Genomic DNA, 17569 nt, shown 5'->3' with positions numbered 1-17569 from the left:
AAGTGTACAGGAATTGCAAAAGAATATTTAAATAACAGCTCAGTTGTAAAGGAAACATGCTTCTAAACAGCAACAAGGAATTTGTCAGAATGCTTTATTAATAATACATGTAGGCTACAGCTGAACTTTTCATGTATCTTTTTATATCATCAATCAAAATTGCAATAAAAATCACTGACTTTAGAAATACTTGTTAGCAAAGTAAAATGCTCTTGTTACATACAAAATATAGAGCACATTTGTACCCTGTGATATTTGTACCCTTGCCTTATTTTAGCCATGGAAATGAAAGCGAAATCTTTAATGGGATGCTACATATTATGGGATGCCATTGTTTAATGCATCGCACCAAATCATACAAGCGGCAGAGTTGTACATTAAATGTCAATTTAAGCCTAATATGATATTACAATGAATTCTATTGTCTTAAAATACTTGTATTACATATGTATTTATTATTCATATTGTTTAACACTCATGGCATAGACAAGGCTTTAATGTAAACACACTATTTAATAGTGGTCTAACGTCACACGTCTTAATAGTATTATTCTGAAGGGCACTTAAGGAGTATACACTTTCATTGGCTGCGGTCTCTGTCACTCGGTCCTCAGCCCTGACTTGGGGGGGCTGGCTGAGTTCCGGGCTCCACCTTCTCAGTGTTCTGGGGTGAAAAAGGCCCCACCAGCCAGTTCAGAGGGGTGTTGTGGAGCAAGTACTCCACCACCCCGTCCAGAGACTGACGCACCTGAAAATAAAAGGAAGAATACCTGTTATTGAAGCTTGTGGATTTATTGCATAGATTCAAACTGTTCCATACATTCCAATCCCTACATCTGTGAAGGGCACTTAAGTTTGAGTGTAAAAATGAGAAACCTTTACAATAATGGAAAGACATCTGACCTATATTTAACTATAGTTAACCTATATATACCAAACAGTATGCAGTGAGAGTGCTGCCTACTACTGTATATAATAAATAGAATATATATATGGGTGAAATGCTGGCAGCCCATGGGTAGAGACTTGTCTGGAGACCTGTGTAATCTGCTTGCGTGTCTGCTGCAGGAGGTGTGGTGTTAGTGTGCTGGCGTTGACCAGGGAGCGCTGGAGCTCCTCGGCGGTGCGGCGGGCGCTGAGCAGCTGCTCCTGCACTGTGCTGGGGAGACCCTGTGCACTGGACACCACTGTGGCGCAGGCCACGCGCAGCTGACCCGTCAGGTCACGCGCCATGGATAGAGTCCAGCCTTCTAACTGCTACGGGAGCACACATACACATGGGGTTTAGGAGTAAAATCACCATTTTGCAGAATACAAATCTATTAGTTACACAGCTGTAGTAGGATATTTATATTAATATTTTTGATTTACTAGTAGAAGTGAAAAATAATTAGGGTGTTCGGGACAAAAACTAGCATGCAAGGAGGAACATATTTCCCTGGGGTCACAATGGTAGTGAACAAGGTTTTTTTGAATGAATGAAGAGGCCAATCCTAGAGAAGATTTCAAACATATTGAAAATAATGGAACACATGGTACCTCTCCATGGTCCTTGGTCTCATCCACTTCCATGCTCTGTTCCGCCTGCGCCCCTTGGCCCTGTCCTTCCTGTGGCTGTCCCTGCTGCTGCTGTTGCGTTTGCTGCCACTCTTTCCAGCGCTGCATCAGCTGCTCTGGAGCGCCCCCTAGCTGCTGGTTGGCGGTGACCAGTGTGGTGCGGGCATTCTCCAGCAGGTCCAGTGTGCTGCTGATCTGTGTCACGGCCGTGTGAGTTGCGGCCCGGGCATTTCGGGCGCGTGACAGCGACTGCTCCAACGCACGCTCACGCACCTTGGAAGAGAGTTTGCCCAGGCGAACAAAATAGCTGGCGCTGGGGCTGGAGTTGGAACCAGAACCTGCAGGACTGGAGCTCACCATGGCTGCTGCCTCCTCACTAGGGACCGGTTCAGACAGCTCAGCTGTGGAGGGGGGGGGGGAACAGAACTATGAGTGATCAGGGGTGTACAGAGGGGTGGAAAACCCTAAAAGATTCAAGGGGCCAAACATGCACAACCAAAGGACACGGCAGGCAGGGTAGATTTCTGGGATTTATACTATAGAAGCAGAGATTTTTCTAGGGGGTGCCCATTTCTAGCTACACCCCTGTGTCTGATAATGCCTCCCTGATTCATGACAAACTTTCATACGCAAATTATAAGACTGTAGACAAATAAACAAAATAAATTACGTAGGGCTTTCGCCATTTCAACCATGTTGTCACGTAAAACTGAAAGGCTCTCATCATGACTGAGATGCTGGAGTTAATGAATGCATCTGTGTCTGTCCACATTTGTGCAGTAGCTGATACAGATCGTTGGCTCACCCAGCTCTTTCTCACTCAAAGGCAGGTAATGGTCCACCCAGCTCTCGGAGTGACTCAGGGCCAGGTTGACCCCGCTGCTGACCATTTGGCTCACTGAGTTTATGCTCTCGTTCACAGCTGCTCGGGTCTTCTCCACTCCGCCCATCACCGCCCCGATCATGGCATCTTTGGCTCCAGTAACAGATTGGTACATCATCCCCACTGTGTCTGAATAAAGCTTAATGACAGGCAGACAAAAACAGACTGATGTAGAAATAATCTCTGACGGCATAGTGCTATAGTGCTAGCTATTCAGTGCACCACACACACTGCAAAAATTTAAATCTTAGTAAGATGAAATATCTTAAATCAAGGCAATATATGCTTGTATTTGTCTGACAAGATATTTCTTCTTACCAGGCATTTTTTATGTTAGAACATTTCATTTCCTTCAAGCGTTTCAGTCCTTAATTATCTTAATACATTATTATAACTCGTTACTGAGATTGTATTACTGGTTCTGAGCAAGTTAAGGCTTGAAACCCATTCAAAAGTACAAAATTGCTTTGTCAAAGTCAAATTTTCCTGTTCTGTTGGCAGATAATCTTGATTATTTTAAGTAATATATCCCCCATTTTGTTTCTTGTTTTTAAAAGCAGAAGTTTTTGCAGTGTATACAAAATACATCAATGAATCAAAGTGTACACGCCAAAAAATACTAGGAACCTTATGAGGCCATCCTTAAAAATATGTTGGTTTTCTGCAACATGCAAATCTAAAAAGAATTGGGAAGGTATGTAGGTAAGTATGTAAAAAAAAACAAGGACCTATTAGAAAACTATTCATCTTGTTTTATCGCTTTCTAATAGGTCCCCATTGCTAGTACGAAGACATGGCTGTTTTCCTGTCCTATTCAGTCGCAACAGAAAGTTATAGTCAGCAAGTTGGCAGATCATCGTGAAAAGAGACCAATTTCATTTCAAAGGATGGCCTGATGCTTCTCTACTTGCTGGACAGAGGAAAGAGATAAAAGTGTGTCTATTTACTTCATGAAACAAACTCCTTTGTGAACTCCTACCTTATCTGCAGGCTGCTGCAGGATTGGGAGCTTCTGCTCCACCTTATCCAGTCCCAACATGGCATATTGATTCACAGCAGTAACTGAAATAGAAAACCCATTAAGAATTCACTATGGAGGGAGCCCAATAAAAGATGGGAGAATTTCCGAGGTCCTCGGTTTATGTTTGGATTTATTAATACATAATTATATGCCAGATATTTTGGAAGCACTACAATAGCAGAGCCAACATAGGAAATAAGTGGGTAATGAGATCCCCATGCTCTAAGTGCCAACAATAGAAACCATGCATGTGATCTAGGAAATGCTAAAGACCTTTTCCATTTTGGCTAATTAGGAAGCAGAAAGGCCTAAATCCTGTTCTTGCTATGCTGAAACCCAACAGGGACTCTGTGGGATAATTGGCTAAAAAAGCCCACAGTGGCACAAAAAAACAGCTTGACCTTTAAGACTAGCCTTACTCTATTTAGTTTGATTCAATTCAGTTTCATTCCTTTAATTAATAATCAGAATTCTTTTGCGGCTCTTACAGAATGCAAGGCCCAATACCCGAGGCCCCCAAACACCAAACTACAAGCCAAAGAAGAACTTTGATCAATGGGGGTGGGGCAATCTGCCTGAGGCAAGTCCAAGAGAGACAGTCCAAACCGGTCCACTACCTTCCACAGAAGAGCACCTGGTGCTGTGGACTTACTCTGAGGCTCCAGGCGGTCCAGTATGGGCTTGGAGCCCGTGGAGGCGGCCGCACCCAGGGTGCGAGCCCCACTCTCAGCCACATCCATCACCCCCTTCAGCAGGGGCACACTCTGCATCGTGCTGCTGTAGGCGCTGGACAGCATCTCATAGGCAGAGCTCACCAGAGGAAGGTTACCAACCCGGGACACCACACCCTGAAAGGGACAGAGAGAGAGAGAGAGAGAGAGAGAGAGAGAGAGAGAGTCATAAAGACAACCACACACACCATATTTTATACTACTGATAGTACACACCATTAAAATGTTTGATTGACCTGACTAATGGCTAATTCAGTCATTAACTTCTCAAGTGTACTATAAGTAATCCACAGCAGAGAGAGCATGTTAGGCATCACCTCACCTGTGGGTCCTGAGCTGGCTGGGAATCTGGCTGGGAGTCAGTTTGTTTGGGGTCTTCCATTTTGCCTTAATTTCTGTATACTGAAACAGAAAGATACATGTTTCGATTGAACAACCACTTTTCTTTTCCAATCAAGACTTGAAATACTACTGCATAAATATCATCATGTGTGAGGATTATAAGGATAGGAATTAGAGTAAAGGTATACAGGCTATGACTCACTATTACTTTTGTCTTTGTAGCTTGACTCACACAGTTCATCTTTCAAAATCCACCACAGTTTAATTACGGCTAACATACTGACACATAGCCTACATAGAAATGACCTTTGACTCAAATGTCAAAAACGTCAGGACCTTGCCAGACCTTCGGTCAAAGTATAAGATATGTGAGATAATGCTGAAGAAAACAAGATAACAGATTTGAACAGATTAAACAGTTGCCCTCTCCAATCAGTTACAGATATAGTAAGCATCGTCAAGAACAGAGTCGTCACCTCCTTTAGGTCCACTCAAATGCTCAGTGCCCTCTCCAGAGAAACTAAAGAAATATTAGCAAACATTCAGTGTACCTAATGGGACACACTTTATTACCAGTCAAGCTCGACGCTAAACAAAACTTTCTCACATGCAGCATCTAAAACGAAACTGTGTTAAAGGCCGAAATATATCTCCCCCCTGGCTATTTCACACACAGTGGATCTAATGTAGCCTATTAAAAGCAACTGCAACAGTTTGGGAAGCAATAGAATGTGGCACAACACAATAGGTGTGTTGCCAGAATGTGTTTCAAAATGTAAACTCTCACCCACTTAAAAAGAGATTTCTGGAATAACATTAACCACTCACATTTCAACATTAGGCTAGGCTATCATTTGTTTTAGAACTGGACCTTATTTCTACATCATCATTGTCTTAGAAAGCGAGCGTTTGTCATAAAGTTACTTCAGCAAACGTTTAAGTTATACCTGAAATAGCCGAGTTCAAGTCAACATACATTTCATTATTCGCACTGATCATAATACTGTGATAGTTGGTCAAGATTTAGGCTATCAACTAACAACTGTTGAGTCAAAATCTTTCGCAATCTCAATTCGTGTAAATAGGGCAAACTTCTTCGCAACTAAAAGGCGCTATGAGTAGCCTACGATATTTTACAGAATTAGGACTAACCCACACGAAGGAACGACTCGGATCATTGATCCAAAAACAGACTCACACACTGACCTGCGGTAAACTTGTCAAATCGCTGTCCTCTGTTGACCTGTCAGAGACGAACGACGTCCGAAGGGCTTAACTTCGTAGACCGGGAGCGGACTGTCAAGGCGGAGTAGCCTTCTTGACAGGGAACCAATCACTTCAAGTGTAACGAACGTTAATTGCACTGTACCGGAAGTATCATGTGACTGCCTGTAACATTCTTTACCGACTGTGGTGCAATTGTACTACGCCTATACTTTATACATTGTTTTGCCTCGGTGGTTGAAATGGATTCGTTTACGGACTTGTCGAGTAGGCCTATTGGTTCATAAACCTAGTTTACCGCAGTGTTTTCCCTTAGGGTTTCTAATTCTTCATCAACACCTGAATTACATATGGTAATGCTGTGATATGGATGTAAATATAGGCTCACTTATTGTTATGTATGTGTGTCCAAAAAAAAAATCGTATGTTGTTATGTATATTTGAACCTCACGAGGGCAGTCTTTGACTACTAATGGTCTCGCATGTCTTCTGAATTTGTTAATATCCTCAAAACTAAAATACTAAATATCCATGAATCCATTTCATTACATGTTCGAACGTCTGATTTTTTTTTACATTTCTTTGCCACTATTATTAAGGACAGTTACCATGGTGAAAAAACAAGACGCACACCATCATAGTAATGATAATAATAATAATTTATTCATTGACATTTGTAGATAGAGAATTCTTTGGCAGTGAAGAAAATACTCAAAACAGAGAGAAAATCCACAAGTGCTGCATTTAATCAAATTCATGACAATGACTCAGTAACCACTCCTCTCTCCATCACTCCAGAGCACCCTGGTGAAGCGTAACTGCTTACATTGAGGGCTGATGGAGGGATAGATAGAGATGACACACATCTGAATGCATCACTGTCAGCTTTTCTAGGCTATTGAGTTAGCATGAAAACATTGGATGTCTATGTGAATATGGCACAGTCAACAACAACAGCAACAACAACAGCAGCAGCAGCATGGCGGAGCTAGAGGCAACATAAACAGAATTAGTGTCAGTCTGAGTGCAGGCTTGAAGAGTTACTGGGACAGGACGGGACGGGGGGGGATATTATGGGATGGAGGTGAATAGCATTAGATTAGAGTGTAAACTGTGGGTCAGTGACACTGGGAAATGACTGACTGCGGTCAGGGGAAAAGAACACTACTGCGCTGTGTGTGTGTGTGGAAGGGCGAATTGGGGAACAAGTGATTTAGTGTCATGAAGAGGGGTTGTGTGCACCATGGGACTCCATTTCATTGAATTAAGGGGCTCTACTGAGAGGTGAGGGGGAGGGGGGAGGTGTGTGGTGAAGAAACATTCACCGATTTTTTTTTTTAATAAGAACACTGCATAACACTAGTGTCTGCCTCCTGTCACGTCTCACGGCATACTTTCATGAATTCTTGACGAGGCTTCTGTCAACAAATTAGAGACAGTAATTAAAACCACCGTGTCATTCTCTTTGCACTCTCTTAACATTAATATTTCTTTCTCTCCATGTGACAAAAATGACATATAAAAAATAAAACAACAAAGAAAATATAATACAATTTAATTCAAAGTGTGAAAGCAAAGAGAAGGTGAAGACCAGGGATGATTGCAGAAAAACACCGCGCTGACTCTTTCTGGCTGCAACTCTGATACAGATGGCTAACCCAGGCAGCTCTCTTGCCCCTGGCTTACAGTTAGAAACCCACCAGACTGACAACAGGTGTGACTGCTACGACCTTCACAGGAGAACATAATAAAAGACAAAAACACCCAAAAAGTGGTGAAAGAGAGAAATACTGAAAGAATATACAAGAATTGAACTTGTTATAACCAAGTAGGAACCAATCGGAATGCAATCTCCAATGCATTCGTCACATAGCTCGCAGGAAACACGAGAGGTACGGGTCCGCGCTTGTCCACACGGTGCACAAATGGAGCGGACGGCAAGCAACATGGCATCACAGGGATCCACCACCTCCCCTTCCCAACAGGGGGACACAAGATTTCATTCACTCGTCTTCACTATAGCTCAAGGCAACAGATCTGAGAACAGTCTTTTTCTGAAACATTTCCTCCTCCATTACCATCATCGCTCAAGGCAACAGATTTGAGTTCAGTCTCTGTAGAAATGTCTGCTCCTCCGTCTCCTTCGCTCAAGGCAATAGGTATGCGCTCAGTCTCTTCTGAAATGTCTCCAGCTTACAGCTGGACCATCATTGTTGTCATTATCTCTGCTCAAGGCAACAGATCTGAGAATGGTCTCTTTTGAAAAATGTCCTTCTCTGTCTACACTCAGAGCAACAGATCTGACATTAGTCTCTGTCAATTCCTCCTCTGCTCGTGATTTGTGATGCTCACAGAAGAGAGAGAGAGAGAGAGAGAGAGAGAGAGAGAAAGAGAGAGGGAGGGAGTGGAACAAGAGAGATTTCTTTTCTTTTTTAAAGGCTGAACAATACTGACGGTAAGCAGGAGGCTTCTCCTGCACGTGTGCAAAACCAAAAACAGCCCGGAGTGGGGAGGAGGACGAGCTGGGAGGTGAACGGGAGGAGTCGTCATCACCCCCCTATGGCAGCTTCATCGCAGTCCCACAAGACCAACCGCCATCGGGGTCACTCATAAATTCCTCCACGGCTCACCTCTTTAGGTAGCAGCCAGCCTCTGAAACGGACCTGGCCCCACTCTGGGCCGGATCCGTGTCGGAGTCAGTGGCTAACTGGGCGTCTTCCAGGCCACGTGGGCATATGCCAGGGCTAAGGCTGTGGAAGGCACAGGCTACTACAGGACAGGAAGTGAGGCTGGGGGGGGGGGGGGGGGGGGGGGGGGCAGCTATAGCAGGGTGAGGCAGGCTTGTGCAGGCAGATACTTAAAGGGGGATAAGATAAAAAAAAACAGTTCATCATTATCATCATCTCAACCCACCTCAGAGTTCACATCTTTGCTATCTGCCACCCTTCATCTCCAGCTTATAGTTAAAACAGTCCAAAATCCAACCCACACCTCAAACACCCTTGGGTTCATCGTCTCCTTCACCCTCCCCCCCCCCCCCCCCCCCCCCCCCACGACGCCCGGTGACCCCAGCACCCTGCGGGGGTCACAAAGTGACCTTGCTGAGGCGGTGCGACAGGCTGCTGCGCTGCTGGGCGCGGGGGAGCGTGGAGCTGCAGCGACTGCGCAGCTGAACTGTCCGCCCCTCAGTGCCGCGCAGACGTAGCAGGAAGTCGAAGTTGACTGAGGTGTTCATGGCGTAAAACACATTGGCGTTGTCAGGGATCACCAGCTCTGGGGAAAGAAAGGGAGGGAGGGAAGAGAAGGTGAGTGAGTATTTTTGAGGACAAAAACAGCGACAACATAGTGAATCGAAAACTTCGAAACTAGAACAAATATGATCAACTGCAGAGGTTTATTGTCTCATAAGAGTTGTTTATGTTGTAGTGGTTGAAGGAGGAGGGGGGAACCTTTTTCTAAAAATGTATTTGAACTCAGGGGTGCAATGTCATATGACAAGAAAGGGTACTAGAGAATCACATAGAAAAAAATTAAGAAAAAAATACAAATACATGTAAATTGACGGAGTATTTTAACTGCTCACCTCTCTCTTCAGAGATGACCTGCACCAGCTCATACTCATCAGCTTGCTCCTCCTCCAGGTTGTGCTTGGCCATGGCTCTGGAGATGACTGCTGGGGTCTTATCCTGACTGGTCAGCTGAGAGGAGAGGATGGCAAATGTCATTCACACACATTCGACTACCATTCACTTACATTCAACTACTTTAAGGACATTTTGAGAAGTAAGGAAATTGAGCACTTATTTCTGCCTAAACTGCTTATAAGCTGCCTGAACTCAAACTCAGACATTTAGTCCTACATTCAAACAGCACTTACAACAGCAGTATTAATGTTCACTACAATGTCAGACACCACAAAGTACAATTTCTGTGTTTGCTTGCTAGCTGTGCTACGTAAACCCTGAAAACCTTAATTCTGGTAAGTGGACTTATGTTAAGGGTGCAATTTTGGATTCTACCCACTGTTATTAAAGGCTTAAATCACTAATCTTGCTTTGTGGCGCACGTTGTGGAGCGCTTCGTGGACCCACGCTCCACACACACAGACACACACACTTACCATGATGCTCTTGTAGAGGTTGCCGTTGCCTTGCTCCAGGCTGACGCGGATGATGCAGGCGTCCTGGGCTTGCGTGTTGTAGGCGGGGGGCAGGCTGGGGGAGGTGGGGGTCATGGGGGTGAGGGAGGACGAGCGGCGGTGGGTGCAGTGGGGCGCCGAGGGCTGAGTCGGGGAGGCCAGGCTCAAAGGGTTGCTGGCCGAGTGCTGGGTGGGGGACGCCAGGCTCAAAGGGTTGCTGGCCGAAGATGAAGTCGTGTCCATAGAGTGCAGAGAGGTACAGGAGGAGGATTCTGAAAGCTAGGTCACAGTCACATGGGATAACAGATCAATAACAATAAAATTGGTACATAGTATTATATGTACAGTATGTAGTATGAAGTCAGGGCTATAGTTGTGCTTGTTTGTATGTGTCGGTTTATATGTTTGTGTGAGCTTCTGTATGTGTGTGTGTGTGTGTGTGTGTGTGTGTGTGTGTGTGTGTGTGTGTGTGTGTGTACCTTCTTCAGCTGGGTCTCTGAGGAGTGCGTAGGGGTCATTCCCTCGCTGTCTGAGGGGCTTGAGTCACTGGACGACACACTGACTGAGTCCATGCTCTCCCCTGAACTCCCAGTAGGGGGCGAGCGAGGAGTTTCCCTGATTGGGGAATTTGATGTGGTGGTGTCTGCTCCCAGGAATAGCCTTTCGAAGGAGGAGAACAAATTAGGACAGATAACGACGTCAAAACAACGTGCTGCAAATGTCTGCTATGAATTAGCAAACTCACGGTCTTTTTAGTTTTACAACTTACTTAGTCTCTCTCAAACTACCTTTCATTATGGTGTTCTCACTAAAGTACGGTTTTAATTAAAGGCAACTTTTACAATTGATATATAAACTACACACTGCAAATTGTGCAGAGATGTAACAATTAGCCCAGTCGATAGATGCCTCAGCATGCCTCACCCTGCTATCAGTAATGTGTTTGCAGCGACTGGAATAAATATAAATATAAATAAATATGCACTTACAGACTTAGCCTCTTCACCATACTCTTGCGAGGTTTGGGCGATGTCGGACTGCTGTCTCCAAGCCCCTCAATCTCACAGGACAGACCATAGCTGAGAAATATAAATACATGAATATCCAAACAGAAAGAACCCTTATTTGTGATTTTTGCTATGATTTTTGCTCAACAGCCAAACAAATTACACCCCTCCCTTCTGCGCTCCTGAAGCATTGTGTTGATTGGCTGGGATCGTGTAGGGTTCGGCCCGAGCCAATATGTTTGTTTACCATTTACAGAGCCAGAACTGTGTACAAACACCAGAGTTTTTCTGAGCGCAAAAACACTGAACGGACAGCTAGAGGACTGTGAAGAGCAATTTGCTGAATTGGACATGCTATGTATGGGATTAGAATTGCGGACTCTAATAGGACGAGAGGGTTGGATAACAGGAAAGGTGAGAGAAGTGATGAGGAACCTGTGATGTACCTTTCTTCCTCAGACAGCTGGGGCTGACTGCTGAACCACTGCAGGAACGTTTGGTTGGGATTCAGACAGTAACTGTTGCAAGCAGACTGAAGCAGTTTTATCTGGGCAATCACTTCAAACTCCTGGAGAGAGAGAGAGGAGAGAGAGAGGGAGAGATTGGTTTCAGTCACGTCAATGTGTCGGCTTTTCAGACAGCGCACAATGTGTTCAAAACAAAACGAGACAGCTAGCAAATGGCGCTCAGACTCAATGGCGGGTACAAAAATAGAACTCACCCTGCGCCTCTTCTCGAAGTTGATCAGGCCGCCCTGCAAGAGACACAAAGATGGCCACTGTCAAGAGCTGATCTTTCACAGTGTGCTGTGCTCTGGAAACACAAACACAGCCAGGAACACGCGGAGGGGGAGAAACCGTCCGCACCACATTTCTCACATACTGTGGAAAGGCTTAAAAAAAAAAACACCTCTGTTCCTCTGAGCATGGGCAACAGAGTGTGGGCCTGAGCCAGAACCGGGCCACATGTGGGCCAGATCTGCCCCGGAGTCAGCACAGAATCGAGTGCTGCTCGCTCAGAGAAATGGATCTCTTATGTTCCTTTACCTGCTCCTTTGTAAAGCACTTTGGATTGCTAATGTGTGTGAACTGTGCTAGAAATAAACCTGTGTTGCCTCGCCTTGAAAAGGCAGTAAAGAGAGCATGTGTGTTTGCGTATGTTTTTTTTCTTGCTTGTTTTGTTTTTAAGGAGAGTTGTCTCACCTCTACAAAGTCCGGCAAAGCTGTGTCCAGCATGGTCAGGTCCGTTAGAAATGTCCCGAGGTACGGTATTGTCCCCTGCATGTCGCCCTGAGCAACAGACAGTAAACATCAGAGGTTAGATCGTGCCACCACACAGGAAAAAAAAAAAAAACTCTCAACACATCCTTCCTATTTCCCTCTTCCTAAAATATCTGCACTCTTCCTGTTCAACTTCCACTCACGTACCATTTCCTTTTGCAGCTGCAGGCGCTTCTGGGAGCGTTTCTGGTGTTCCTTAGCACAGCTGTCCATGCTGGCAAACTTAGATGTGCCCTCCTGTAACAACAACACACAGTTTTAGACATGAGGGGTTGGGGGGGCACATCATGAGTAAAGGGAGAAGCAGAGGGGTTGAAGAGGAGAGGGGGGGGGCACATCATGAGTAAAGGGAGAAAGCAGAGGGGTTGAAGAGGAGGGGGGGGCACATCATGAGTAAAGGGAGAAGCAGAGGGGTTGAAGAGGAGGGGGGGGGGCACATCATGAGTAAAGGGAGAAGCAGAGGGGTTGAAGAGGAGGGGGGGGGCACATCATGAGTAAAGGGAAGAAGCAGAGGGGTTGAAGAGGAGGGGGGGGGCACATCATGAGTAAGGGAGAAGCGGAGGGGTTGAAGAGGAGAGGGGGGGCACATCATGAGTAAAGGGAGAAGCAGAGGGGTTGAAGAGGAGGGGGGGGGCACATCATGAGTAAAGGGAGAAGCAGAGGGGTTGAAGAGGAGGGGGGGGGCACATCATGAGTAAAGGGAGAAGCGGAGGGGTTGAAGAGGAGAGGGGGGGGGGGCACATCATGAGTAAAGGGAGAAGCGGAGGGGTTGAAGAGGAGGGGGGGGGGCACATCATGAGTAAAGGGAGAAGCGGAGGGTTGAAGAGGAGGGGGGGGGGGGGGCACATCATGAGTAAAGGGAGAAGCGGAGGGGGTTGAAGAGGAGGGGGGGGGCACATCATGAGTAAAGGGAGAAGCAGAGGGGTTGAAGAGGAGAGGAGGGGGGGGGCACATCATGAGTAAAGGGAGAAGCGGAGGGGTTGAAGAGGAGGGGGGGGGGCACATCATGAGTAAAGGGAGAAGCAGAGGGGTTGAAGAGGAGAGGAGGGGGGGGCACATCATGAGTAAAGGGAGAAGCGGAGGGGTTGAAGAGGAGGGGGGGGGCACATCATGAGTAAAGGGAGAAGCGGAGGGGTTGAAGAGGCCTTCCTCACCTTCATCAGGAGCTCTCGGCTAGTCAGGTAGTTGTTGTGATCGGAGAAGATGTCCGACAGCTCCTCAAACACATGCATGCTGTCCCTGGAGGCCCCAAGAGAGGAAGAGGATTAGCACAGAGTGAGTGATAGGGAAAGAGAGCGAGAGAGAGAGAGAGAGAGGATGAATCTCATTCATGCCAAAAAAGGAAGCCTGGCCAAATCAATGCCTAGTCTGGTGTTTACTCTCCAGTGGATTATATTGATTGGTCGAGCTAATCAGCAGTTAATTTATCAGATCATAAGGCTTTGGCTGATAGCACAGAGCTTTACTGACAGGCATACAGAGAGACAGAACAGAACAGAACAGAAAAGAGGAGAGGGGAGGAGAGAGGAGGGGAGATGGGGACAGATACGCACTTGTGCACACAGGCCCACGTCCTCTTGAGTCTGTAGATGGGGTTGGACTGAAGTGCAGAGACGATAGCACGCAGGGAGGAGAAGTTCTTACGAATGCGACACTCCTGAAAGCAGAAGTTGAGAGAGAAAGAGAAGAAATGAAAGGGGAAGAAATGGAATTTTAAGAGGATGAGTCACTTTCAAGAAACAAACACAAACTTGAATGAACAGTAAAAATATTCCACTCATATTGTCCTTGTTCTACATGTCCTTTTCAAAACGCATTACAAATATGCAGATATGCAAAATGGTGGTTGGACAGCCAGCAAGCACATAATCCATAATATCCATTCCACTTGATAACGGTTTAGACAAGTATGCATGAGCCTGTGTCTATGAGTGTGTATGTGTATTTGTTTTTGTGTGTGTGTCTGCATGTGTGTGTGTGTGTGTGTGTGTGCGCGTGTGTATTTGTGTGTGTGTGTGTGTGTGTGTGTGTGTGTGTGTGTGTGTGTGTGCGCGTGTCTGCGGCGCCCACCTGTGCAATGTCTATCCAGCGCTGGATGATGCGGGCACGCACGTGCGGTCGGATCTGCCGGCGGTGGAGCACGGTGCTCACCACGCACGCGGCCACGGCGTTGAACTGGGCGATGGTGGCGCGGATGGTGGGCGCACTATGCTTGTTCTTCTTCTTGTCCCGCTGGGACCAGATGGAGCCCAGGCAGTGGTGCGGCACCACCTTCTTAAACAGCAGCTGGGGGGACAGACGAGGAGGAAGGTGGAGGTCGTGTCAGAGATGTCAGTCAAACGTGGGTTTGAGACCAACGAAATCGTGTCAAAGCAGGCACAGAAAGGCACCAAGAGACTGGAGAAGCAGCGTATAGGTTCATAAAAATGTCTTTCTTGTTATTTTATAAGTCAGTGATAAAAATACACTGACTTCCTGAACCTTAACTCTGGAGGCTTTGTCGAGATTCGAGAGAAAGCACTGAGACTTACTGCGTCCATGTAGGTCAGCTGCTCGGCCACCATATCCACTTCAAAGGACAGGAAGTCCTCCTGTGCCTCGATCTCCACGTCCTCATCCTCCCCGAGGCAGAAGGGGCTGTTGCCATGGAAACCTCCTATGGGAGAGCCAAGAGAGCGGAGGTGAGTTTTGAGCGCAGAGGGGCAGAAGAACAGATACAGATTTAGCTCCAGTGGGTGATGGTGTGCTGGAGAACGAGGGAGAGAGGGAGAGAAAAGACACAGACAGAGACAGAGTAGGGGAAAAGAAAGAAGGAGAGGACAGGACAGTGGGAGAAAAAAAATGAAGGACACAGAGAGTGAAAAAGAGAGACATAGTGAGAGACAGTAAGACAGACACAGTGAGTGAGACAGTGAGTGAGACAGTGAGTGAGACAGTGAGTGAGACAGTGAGTGAGACAGTGAGTGAGAAACAGTGAGTGAGACAGTGAGTGAGACAGTGAGTGAGAAACAGTGAGTGAGACAGACACAGTGAGTGAGAAACAGTGAGTGAGAAACAGTGAGTGAGACAGTGAGTGAGACAGTGAGTGAGACAGTGAGTGAGACAGTGAGTGAGACAGTGAGTGAGACAGACACACCAAGAGAGACACACTGAGAGAGATATGGTGCAACTGAGGGAAGAGAAGGAGGAAGATGGAGATACAGTCGATTTCGCAAGTTTGGCCACTTGCAAAGAAATGTGTGATCTATAATTGTAGTGGTAGGTGTATTTTAACAGTGAGAAATAGAATATCAACCAAAAAATCCAGAAAACTGCATTTTATAACATTTATGACTTTATTTGTATTTAATGCAGAAAATAAGTATTTGAACCCCCAAGCAAACAGCAAGAATTCTGGCTCCCAATGACCAGTTATGTGCCCAAGAAGCACACAGATTAGTCCTCATTAGGCCTAACAAGGTACACCTGATCTCAACTGGTGACGTGTATAAAAGAAACCTGTCCAAAGAATCATACTTCACACCTTCAACCTCACCACCATGGGCAAGACCAAAGAGTTGACCAAGGACGTCAGAGATAAGATTGTAGACCTGCACAAGGCTGGAATGGGTTACAAAACCATCGGCAAGCAGCTTGGTGAGAAGCAGACAACTATTGGTGCGATTAACTGTCAATCGCTCTAGGTCTGGGGCTCCATGCAAGATATCCCCTTGTGCGGTATCGGTGATCATCCGAAAGGTGCAGAATAACCCCAGAACTACACAGGGGGAGCTTGTGAATGATCTCAAGGCAGCTGGGACCACAGTCACCAAGAAAACCATTGGCAACACACTACGCCGTAATGGTTTGAAGTACTGCAGCACTCGCAAGGTCCCCCTGCTCAAGGAAGCACATGTACAGGGCCGTCTGAAGTTTGCCACTTGAATGATTCTAAGGAGGATTGGGAGACAGGATGAGGTCAGATGAGACCAAAATCAAGCTCTCGACTTGCCGCGTTTGGAGGGGGAAGAATGCTGAATATGACCCCAAGAACACCATCCCCACCGTCAAGCATGGAGGTGGAAACATTATGCTTTGGGCCTGTTTCTCTGCCAAGGGTACAGGACGACTCCACTGCATCAAGGGGACTATGGATGGGGCCATGTAACGTGGAATATTGGGCTTGAACCTCATTCCCTCCCATTGAAAACGCAACCTTAAGGATTTGGAGAGGATCTGCAAAGAGGAGTGGACCAAAATCCCTCCTGAGATGTGTGTAAACCTGGTGACCAACTACAAGAAAAGTCTGACGTCTGTGCTTGCCAACAAGGGTTATTCCACCAAGTACTAAGTCATGTTTTGCTAGGGGTTCAATTACTTATTTTCTGCATCAAATGCAAATTAAGTCATAAATGTTATAAAATGCAGTTTTCTGGATTTTTTTTGTTGATATTCTGTTTCTCACTGTTAAAATACACCTACTATTACAATTATAGATCACACATTTCTTTGCAAGTGGCCAAACTTGCGAAATCGGCAGGGGTTCAAATACTTATTTTCCCCACTGTATGAAGAGAAAGAAAGAGAGTAAGCTGGAGAGGTAAAAGTTTTGTTTGTGGGCCTAACCGTCCGTCTCGCCCTCCAGGCTGGCTTGGCTCCTCAGCTGCTCCAGGAGGCTCTTGGCGCGGCGCAGGGCCTCGGAGCTGGGGAGCGCCCTCTGCAGGAAGTCCAGCACGAGCGTCAGACACGTGTAGTCCGGCGGCTCCTGGAAGTCCTCTGGACACTGATCCAGCCACGCTCTCAGGATGGACGCCAACACACTGACAGGACAGACACACACACACACACACACACACACGGGTGAGGACACACACACGGTACACTGGGAGACAACACCACAACAGACAATGTTTTGCTAATGCATACAGGCAAGCACACTGGCAGGCAGTGACACAGATATGAGTAAATACATGGCAACACCGGGAGGCGCACAGACATCAATCCCTCACAAATCAGTGGGACCTCATTGACAGAACACTGATCGAGTCAGTTCCTTAAGATGGGTGGGTTTCCAAAAAGCACTGTGAAACAACTACCACCATTAAATGATAGTCTCTGTATCATTATAAACCCTCTCGCTCACTCGACAATGCTTTCGCCCAGTGCCACTGCTCGGAGAGAACACTGACTCAGTCAGCCCCTTATGATGGAAGTCACCACATAACAATAAATGTACACCGAGTTAAAATGACTCACCGAGCACCAACAACACAACACTCAACACTTACTCATGCGCACAAAAAGTCCACAAAGACACACTGATCTGCACTAATGCAAGTATGACCCCCAAAACAAGAAAACAGAATCCAGTCATACTGAGTAGATTAAGTGAGTAAATTGAAGAAGT

General features: G+C 46.2%; 2 protein-coding genes across 5 annotated transcripts in view; both read right to left on the bottom strand.

Annotated features, from left to right (window-relative positions):
* Positions 1-77: 77 nt before the first annotated feature.
* On the bottom strand, positions 78-5902 carry plin3 (perilipin 3). 3 transcript variants are annotated; one of them, XM_012821721.3, is made up of 8 exons: positions 5741-5902; positions 4515-4594; positions 4114-4309; positions 3420-3502; positions 2363-2579; positions 1540-1958; positions 1039-1257; positions 78-748 (listed from the first exon to the last, which is right to left on the bottom strand). In XM_012821721.3, exons 2-8 carry the CDS (start codon positions 4572-4574, stop codon positions 611-613), a joined length of 1332 nt encoding a protein of 443 aa, XP_012677175.2. In that variant the 5' UTR covers positions 4575-4594; positions 5741-5902; the 3' UTR covers positions 78-610. The 3 variants fall into 3 exon arrangements, with proteins under 3 accessions (XP_012677175.2, XP_031430448.1, XP_031430447.1); XM_031574588.2 differs by lacking the exon at positions 5741-5902 and adding an exon at positions 5482-5627; XM_031574587.2 differs by lacking the exon at positions 5741-5902 and adding an exon at positions 5011-5416.
* A 497-nt stretch (positions 5903-6399) lies between these two features.
* Positions 6400-17569, bottom strand: part of rgl1 (ral guanine nucleotide dissociation stimulator-like 1) — a 29540-nt gene continuing 18370 nt past the window's right edge. For both annotated transcript variants that reach the window (XM_031574586.2, XM_012821674.3), the window contains exons 5-18: positions 16789-16982; positions 14715-14839; positions 14254-14469; positions 13737-13840; positions 13338-13422; positions 12331-12420; positions 12106-12192; positions 11625-11657; positions 11350-11471; positions 10886-10975; positions 10376-10556; positions 9879-10175; positions 9342-9456; positions 6400-9031 (exon numbers count right to left, since the gene is read on the bottom strand). In XM_031574586.2, coding sequence (XP_031430446.1) covers positions 8844-9031; positions 9342-9456; positions 9879-10175; positions 10376-10556; positions 10886-10975; positions 11350-11471; positions 11625-11657; positions 12106-12192; positions 12331-12420; positions 13338-13422; positions 13737-13840; positions 14254-14469; positions 14715-14839; positions 16789-16982 — 1927 coding nt within the window. In that variant the 3' untranslated portion in view covers positions 6400-8843. The remainder of the gene's footprint in view (positions 9032-9341; positions 9457-9878; positions 10176-10375; positions 10557-10885; positions 10976-11349; positions 11472-11624; positions 11658-12105; positions 12193-12330; positions 12421-13337; positions 13423-13736; positions 13841-14253; positions 14470-14714; positions 14840-16788; positions 16983-17569) is intronic.

This window comes from Clupea harengus, chromosome 10, assembly GCF_900700415.2.
Source record: "Clupea harengus chromosome 10, Ch_v2.0.2, whole genome shotgun sequence".
NCBI lineage: Eukaryota > Metazoa > Chordata > Actinopteri > Clupeiformes > Clupeidae > Clupea > Clupea harengus.
This window is presented reverse-complemented; position numbering and strand designations above follow the sequence as displayed.